The 8,849-nt window shown below is 40.7% G+C and overlaps 1 protein-coding gene across 2 annotated transcripts in view; it reads left to right on the top strand.

The window, feature by feature from the left end:
* Positions 1–5,858: 5,858 nt before the first annotated feature.
* Positions 5,859–8,849, top strand: part of LOC147632400 (phospholipase A I-like protein) — a 41,451-nt gene continuing 38,460 nt past the window's right edge. For both annotated transcript variants that reach the window (XR_015267191.1, XM_086807207.1), the window contains exons 1-4: positions 5,859–6,810; positions 7,463–7,610; positions 8,011–8,089; positions 8,182–8,335. Coding sequence is in view for 1 of the 2 variants with exons in the window: in XM_086807207.1 (XP_086663333.1) it covers positions 6,160–6,810; positions 7,463–7,610; positions 8,011–8,089; positions 8,182–8,335 (1,032 nt within the window). In the remaining variant the exon portion in view is untranslated. The remainder of the gene's footprint in view (positions 6,811–7,462; positions 7,611–8,010; positions 8,090–8,181; positions 8,336–8,849) is intronic.

The raw sequence follows: 8,849 nt of genomic DNA, 5'->3' as shown, positions 1-8,849 counted from the left end.
CAATGTGCAAAGAGTTTTTACCAGTTAATGAGCTTTAGTAGAGATCTTGGTGTGAGTGGGACAAATTCTCTATGTGTGGCATTTCACTCACCCGATATATCTCAAACTATCAAGAAATAGTGCTGAAGTTAAAGCTCAGTTAAAGGGAATCGATGCGTTCCAAACTCTTCGCGCGGGTTCATGCAAGGTCTTCACCTAGATTACGAGAGTTATGTATAGCCTAAGGATTTTGACGAGGCAATAAAATATGCTCAAATATTCAATGATATATCTCGTAGGTCAAATTTTGGTCCTTAGGCAAATGATAGATGAGAGTGGGGGTACAAAATTTGAAAGAAAAATCTTTCAAGGCAATAAGGGACATAGTCAAGGGTGAGCAAGGGGGACGAGGGGCCCATCAACCAATTCATATGGTACAAGTGTTACCTCTCTGATCCACAGTTTAGAGAGGTGATAGTCTGCCATATGGACAACACCCATGCCTGTTGAGTTTCATAGGCTATGTGGCAACCATCTTTTGGGCCACACGATGTGGTTCATTTATATGGTAGGATTGGTGGCCGTAGAGTCACCGTTATGATCAATGATGGAGCCATGCACAAATTTCTTAACTACTTGTGTTGAAGCTGCCCGAGACTAAGAGTGACCATAAGTACATAGTTTCTCTTGCTAATGGTTATGACAAAATCATTTGGGACAAGGCGGTTTAGGGAGTGCCACTTGCTATGCATGGTACACTTAATTTACACGTCATGCATTTAGCTAGGGAACATATCTATCTAGGTAGGGAGTGGTTGTATAACTTGGGCCCTACCCTATGTTGTAGTTACTAGGATAATAGCTAGAGTTCATGCATGAGGGTGCATGGTGAGCATGATGTGCCAACTACGCATTGATGTCGTCCATGGAGTTGTGCCATGCCTATGAGCTCGACGAGATTTAGTAGGTATATATTTGTAACCTTTTGCATAATTGTGTCTCCATAGATGAAACAATAAATGTAAATGGCCTTAGACGAGACCCCTGTTTTGTTTGCATGTGAGTAAAACTTGAAAAAATCCCAAAGCTGAAAATGAGATAGTAAATAATGGTAAGTACGTAGATACTTTAAATTCTTTATTGTAAGAGTATCGAGATGTTTTTCCTGAAGGTTTGCCCGATGGTGTCCCACCATCTAGGGAGGTAAACCATTCCATTGATTTACTACGAGGTTCCAAGCCTATAAGCAAGCCTGCTTATAGACTTAGCCACTCCGAAACACATGAGATGGAGCAACAATTGGTCGATTATGCAAGAAAAGGTTTCATAAAACCAGTTCTTTGCCATGGGCTTTGCCTATTCTTTTGGTAAAAAAGAAAGATGGTTCTATACGTATGTGTATAGATTACCATGCTCTTAATTAGATTATAATTAAGAACAAGTATCAAATGCCCTGCATCAACAAGTTGTCTGACCAACTCAATGGTGCACAATATTTTTCTAAAATTGACCTTAGATCAAGCTACCACCTGGTAAGGATCAGAGAGCATAATGCTCCCCACGACCACGTTTAGAACTCATTTGGGCATCATGACTTTTTGGTCATGCCGTTTGGTTTGACTAATGTGCTAACGATATTTATGATGCTGATGGACAATGTTTTACGTCCATACTTAGGAAAATTTGTAGTGGTTTTCCTGGACGATATACTTGTTTATAGTAATTCAAGAAAGGAGCACGTAGAGCATTTACACTTGGTGTTCGAATTACTTAGAAAGAAAAAGGTATTTGTGAATGAAAGCAAATGTGAATTCTTTGCTAAGGAAATTCATTATCTAGGCCATATTATATCTACTAAGGAAACGTAGATGAATCTTGAGAAAGTGGATGCTATTCTCAAATGGCCTAAGCCAAAAAACTTAGAAAAACTATAATTTTTTATAGGTTTGTTAGGGTTTTACTGACATTATGTAAAGGACTACGCAAAGATCACAGTCCTATTAATAGATCAGTTGAGAACTACAGGCAAAACTATTTGTTGGAGAATCCGCAATGAAGTAGTTTTGAGAAACTTGAGTTGCACCAATCTTGAGTATAATGGACCCTAATGAGCCATTTGTGATAGAATCAGACGCTAGTGGGGAAGCCATTGGGGCGGTTTTAATGCAAGGGGGACACCCAATTGAATTTGAAAGCAAAAAGCTTGACCATGCCCAACGTAGCTACTCGGCCTATGAGAAAGAGTTATTTGTAGTAGTTCATGCTCTTAAAAAGTGGTGACATTATTGATATGGTACTACCTTTGAGGTCTCTACAAACCTTTGATAGTCTGAAATGGCTTTCTAGTTAAAATGAGTTGAAAGGCAGAAAAGTAAGGTGGGTAGAGATCCTATAAGAATTTGACCTTCAACTTTGTTACCAAAGAGGTAAATTTAACGTAGTAGTAGATGTGCTGAGTCGTATGTCAATGGTGAACAGGTTAAGCTTCACCATATTCAAGAATAAGTTCTTGGATTCACTACATAGTTTGTGTGAACATGATCCATCTTATTCAGAGGTTTGGCTTGCTGTACAGTAGCCAGTAGCTAGTAGCCATTGCCTTCCTTGCCAGAAAGGAGCGCTAATCCGGAGCAATTAGCCAATGTTCCTGCAAACAAGAAGAAGAGGAAGTTCTAGTCCGGAGAGACTAGAAGGGTCCCTTGGGTTATGTACCGAGTCGGAGAGCTTGGGGGTGGATCCTTCACTACCATTTGACATTGTTTCAAATGGGGGTGATAAAGTTCATCGCGGGAGGAAAGGTTTAGGAACTTCTCTATCGTGAGACGATAGGTACTTACTTTACAAAGGTAGAGTTTGTGTACAATCTATTAGTGACTTTCGGTGCCAAATTCTTATTGAAAGTCATTCTAGTCCAAGTGCTAGTCACCCTGGGGTACAAAGGACCTATGCACTAGTTAAAAGACAATTCTATTGGCCTAATTTGTTTAAGGATGTCCAATAAGCATGAGTGCCTCAAAGTAGGAGGCTTGCTCCACCCATTGGATATTTCAAAAGGAAAATGGGAGAGTATTTCCATGAATTTTATCACCATGTTACCTAAAAACGAGTCGAGGATATGATTTGATTTGGGTGGTGGTAGATAGGTTGACTAAAATGGCCAAGTTTATTCCTACAAGAAAGGAGGTAAAAACTCCTAAGCTAGCTAAATTGTTTATCGAACATCTCTACAAGCTATATGGCCTACCCACAAATATAGTTTCTGATAGAGATATGAAGTTCGATAGCCACTAGATATTGCAATCCATTTAAAATCCTTAAGAAGATTGGTAGCATAGCATACAAACTTGAGTTGTCGGAGAGCTCTCAAGTACATCTTGTTTTTCATGTCAGTAGAATACGAAAACAGTGGATTATCAAGATATTGTAGTTACTCTTGACATCTTGGTGAAACTTATTGAACCACCATCTCTTCCACATGAGCCTGAGAAGATTCCTGAAGGACAAAGACGAGGAAGCGTCCTCTTAGGAACGCTTGAGTATGCTTACCAAAAACTATCTTGAATTTGTTTTCGCGAACGAAAACTCTTCTTTAGACTTTGAACAAAGGTTACTTTTGTAAAAATAAAAGCCCAGTTTTGGTAAAGCACTCTACTAATGGCTCCAAGCTCTATTTTTATGAATACGATCTAAATATCACATGTGGGAGGAGGAGCCACACATGTCGGGGGTGCTGGGGGGGATTGCACCCAATATTGTGTCTCTTCAGTGTTATCTAATGTTTTATCTATGCTTGGTGAAAGGGTTTAATTTTATGTTTATAGTATTTGGATTCTACTATTTTATTGGTTTATTTGGACAAGACAAATCTCCACCTACAAGATCCTTTGACATTTTCACCTTATATATACTTTTTTTGGTTTACGCCATGATTTAGTTCCTTTTCTACTACACTAAGATGTGAATAATCATGCATAATAACTTCCCACCAAACTTGTAAATGCCTCTATTTTTTGTCTATGTACCAATGGACTTTGATATATAGCATCATCAAAGTTGGTTGGGTGAAACACATAGCAAGCTTCTTTGTAAAAAGGTTATGGGATAGGGCTTACACTCATCACATATTTGATTATTTGTGTCCTTGTAGTCTTCATAAATATGGTGCCATGACCTTCAGTGGTTTTCCTTGCTCTCCAAAATTTATATTACCATTTCTTAATCTATTTACAAAGACAAACCAAACACTATGTGTCATGTGCCCATTGGTAATTAAATCCAACAACCCAATCACTTTAGTATTTGTAGCAACACATGCTCCATACATGATCCAATGATAGCAAATGACCTTTCTAAGGTTTTCCATTGTTGTTTATAATATTAAAGCATGTGGTATATCATGCATATTATTAATGGTTGTTAACATATGGTAACTGCACATTCAAAACTTCACCCAAGACATTAAAAACTTGTTGGTCACAATGTGCATGCCCCATTAACAATGGCAAGCTAAAATTTACCACGTGTGGTTGTTTATTAAGTTAAGCATGGATCTTTTTACACCTTGATTGCATCTTCCTACCCAAACCTATTTTGCTGTCAAAATTTGTAAGACTTCATCACACGACTATAAGAAGAATGACCTTGAAGACCTTGAAGCATTATTTCCTCTTGGTACTCAATTCTAATCAATTCATTGAGCATGCACACATGATGAACCTAGGTGTGAGGCTCAATCTAGTTTTATAACACTTAACACATGATTAAAAAAGGGGAAAAAGGATGATAGGGATGAGGTGCTTATCTTCTACTTTCTCCTCAAGGATTGCAAGTTGCTCTCCAATTTACGGATTGCTTATGTGCACTCAAAGTCTGTAGTTTTCCTTTTGACTGCAATACTTGTTAAGTACTTCTCGCTTTTGTTGTTGTTGTTGTTGTTGTTGCAAAAACACTCGTGCATTTTGTGATGTTTGTGGAAACATAACATGAGAAATTAATGTAATAAACGTTAAAAGGTCATCATCTCATTGAAAAGCCATCTTTTGTTTCCATTTGTAGTGCTTGTGGGAATGGGCTTCTTCTATGTCTTTTTTATGGGCTTCTTGTCTTATCCATATGTCATATCCCCCTTACCATATGGCCATATGGCCAATGTTTACCTTTGGCTTAAAACCTCCTTTGGGTAATGGCCATTCAAATGCATAGCTCTTAAACATGGCTCCTAAACATGACCTTCGAGTTTGGAATGCTTTGTAGGCTATTACAAAAGCAATTTTAATATTCATAGGGTTAATTTGTTCCTTTCACTCAATTGATTCACCACAACAAAATTGATGGAAGGATATAATTGAACATTGGCATGTTTGAATGCGGTTTTTTTTTCTTCAAAAGAAATTGTATGGTTCAAGGTTTGGGTTTTGTAGAAGACCTTCATATGTGGAATAGTTCTCTTCATGGAATGGTTTGGATATTGTAATAGTAGTTGTAAATGGATCTTTCATGGCATTTACAAATGGATGTGATAGAGTGGTGGTTGTAATGGTGGTTGGAGATCTTTCTAACTAACATGGGGTTTATGGCTCTAGCTTGGACATACTTACTAACGACATGGGGTTTTTATAGCTCTTTCTTGGACATGCTTACTCCCATAGTGCTAGGGCTTTTGAGTGAGAGTTGGGACGAGGTTCTTGTACACATCCATGGGTATTTAGGAGATGTGTTCTTGAGAGAGAGTGTCTCTAGGAGGTGGTTAAAAGATGATACAAGGGTGGGTTCTTGAGAGAGAGTGTCTCTAGAAGGTGGTTAAGAGATGCTACATTGTGTTCTTGAGAGAGAGTGTCTCTAGAAGGTGGTTAAAAGATGCTAAAAGGGTGTAATGGCTCAAGGGTCCAACTTTCTTTCTTATTTTTCTTCCAAAGGCACATTAATTGGTCATATCATGGAGAAGCTCCTAGGTCAAGCTTTGTAAGCTTTGTTTCTCACGTTTCTTCCTTTGAATTTCAAATTTATTTTTAAAAAAGCAATAATGTAATAATTTACAGAAACTGGCCAGCCCAGGGTCGACAAGCCCAACAATTTTCTTTTCTCAACCATAGAAAAGGAGGGGGAGGGCAGCACAGATCTCCATCTGAGAGAGAGGGAACAGCTCGATGCGCATTGAGCTGAGGTGGTGTTGGAGGGGCAATGTCGTGGGGGTTGGGGAGTTGGAAGAGGCAATCGGATTTGTTTCATGTGTTGCTGGGCTATGGGGAGAGGGAGCAGCAGTCCTTGGCTATGGCAGCAGCAGAACCGCCACTGCCCACTCTGTTCCGAAACGGCCTACCCATCAATCCGGGCGATCCAAGCTTTCCATTATCAACAGCAGCAGCAGCAGCAGCAGGAGTAGGAGGAGGAGGAGGAGGAGGAGGAGGAGGGGGGCCCGATCCCACAGCCCTTTGCAGATACAGAATCCAACTCGACTGGACCTCTGCTGACGATGAAGAGCAGGTTGCCCTCAAGCTGCAATCGCAGCTTATGGTTACCCTGCCCGCCCCCCACGATGAGGTTCAGGTCCACCTTGCCGTCGAAGAATTATGCCCCCTCCCCCCTTCCATCCGAGTGCACTTCACCGTCCGCAAGAAGCGAGAGGCCCTCAAGGCCATCTCTGTGACCAGAACCCTGGGCGGCTCCAGCCCCCAAGGCGATGGCTGGGGCGTCCTCACCCGACTCATGGGCGGCGCCTCCCCTTCCCCTTCCTCATCGTCCCCGCCCATCAGTTATGCTGAAGAGCTCCTCGGCTACGCCCAGCATTGGCGATCACTCGCCGTCCTCAACTTGTCTGGATGCTCCCTCACGGTAAGATAATCCCCCCCTTTTTTTGGTTCTCTAAGACATCTTTGGTCCTGCTAAGACTGTTTCAAGCCATGGGCTTGCAAAGATTGTCTTAATTCATCTCTCTTTGGTCATGCTAAGACTGTCCCAAATAAACTGTCTTTGGTCCTGCTAAGATTTTTTGAATTTGGCCCTGCTAGAAATTGCTTGAAGTCTCTCTTTTGTTCCCTTTAAGACTGTCTCAGATCATCTCTTTACTTGTCCTGCTGAGACTGTCTCTCAATCCGTATCTCTTTGTCCTGCTAAGAAATTTTCTCAAATAATCAGAGCTTCTCAATTATTTGGTCCTTCTAAGACTTTCTTTCTTTAGAGAAATCATATAACCTTTGGTTCTTCTTTGACTCTCCCAAATCATCTCTCCTTGTTCCTTCTAAGACTTTCTCAAATTATCCTCGTACACGAATTGTTTACTATGCATACTAAGAGATTGAAGGCCTTTCTGTCAAAAAATGATTATTATAATGTGAATTTTATCATGAGCAAGCAAGAATGATTAATCAAGCGCTGTGGATGAATGGAAGAGACATTTTGCTTGTGAGAAAGGTGTAATTCTGCTTGGAAAACAATAAAATTATTGTGAAAAACAAGGTGTAATTCTGCTTTGTCTTTGAGGCAGGTTCTTCCCATTGACGTCTCACGCGTCCCAATGTTGGAGAAAATTTTCCTCGATAACAATAAACTCTCCATCCTACCGCCAGAGTTTGGCCAATTGGAACATCTGCAAGTGCTTAGACTGGACCACAACATGCTCGTGTCTGTACCTGGTAAGCTCTGCGGCATCAGCTTATTGAACAAAGTTAAGATTTTGTTATACGAGAGACGAGTTATTGTCCTTTGTGTTCCCGTGCTCGATGGGTGGTATCAAATTCTGATCCAAACATATTTTGATCTTAGATGCAATCTTTTTGAACGTTTCGTGCTCTTGTGTTTTGGTTAGTCCACCCACACACTCGGGCTAATACAGCTTTGTGGTTGAACTTCAGTAGGAGGGATGTAACATACTTTCCCTCCACCCTCATATTGGCTTCAGGGTCTTGTGTTTCTATACAGGCTAATGTCATGTCCACTTGAGATTTTGACTTGCTGCCTGTGGAAAATGTGTGATTTTTATGCTCTGCTTGTACATCTACAGTTCTTTGATTTCGGATTCAATGTCGATGGCAGCTGAGTTGAAGCAGTGTTCGGCATTGGTAGAGCTTTCCCTTGAGCATAACAAGTTAGTGCGACCTCTACTGGATTTCAGGTTAGTCTTGTCTGGCCAGTTACTAACCTAAGAGCACTTGTCTCAGAGACATGGTCTAAAGATAATAAAAGATGGCATGGCTTATTCTGCAGAGCTATGGCGGAGCTATGCACACTTCGCCTGTTCGCTAACCCACTGGAGTTTTTACCTGAGATACTTCCTTGTACAAAGTTGAGAAGTTTATCCCTAGCCAATGTACGGATTGAAGGCAACGAAGAATTATCAACAGTCAATGTGCATATAGAGGTGGGGGGGCTTGTTAAAAAAGACATGAAAGTCTGCTTGATTGTTTTGCTGTTTGGTATTATGAAGGCATTACTTCTTGCAAAACAATTCACACTCCTTTAGCATGATTTGGTTTCAACACTACAAACTTCAGGGCACATCCTCTAGCATTCATCACTTATACGAGGGGGATATCACCAGCACAGACAGAGCCATAAAAGCCTCCACTCTCCTTATAGGGAGGAACCTCCTCTTGTGGAGGTTATTATCACCTTTTAAAATGCCCCATGGACAGTGCAGAAGCTGACTGTGTGTCCTTAGAGATTCCGTCTACAATGGCATGCCTTATGTAGTTTGACTTCTGTTGATAGCTGAGATCTAGAACTGGGCTAAGAACAGGGAGGGTGGATAGCTGAGATCTGCTGAAATTTGCTGTATAAGAAGCTCTGGACTGATGTGCAGAATTGCTGCTGTTGGGGATGAATTTCTTTCTCATCAAGACAAATCTTCTCTCCCGTGGCTGCTCCAAAAGACT

Source organism: Cibotium barometz, chromosome 13 (assembly GCF_041138505.1).
Source record: "Cibotium barometz isolate CiBa-2024 chromosome 13, ASM4113850v1, whole genome shotgun sequence".
Taxonomy (NCBI): domain Eukaryota; kingdom Viridiplantae; phylum Streptophyta; class Polypodiopsida; order Cyatheales; family Cibotiaceae; genus Cibotium; species Cibotium barometz.
This window is presented reverse-complemented; position numbering and strand designations above follow the sequence as displayed.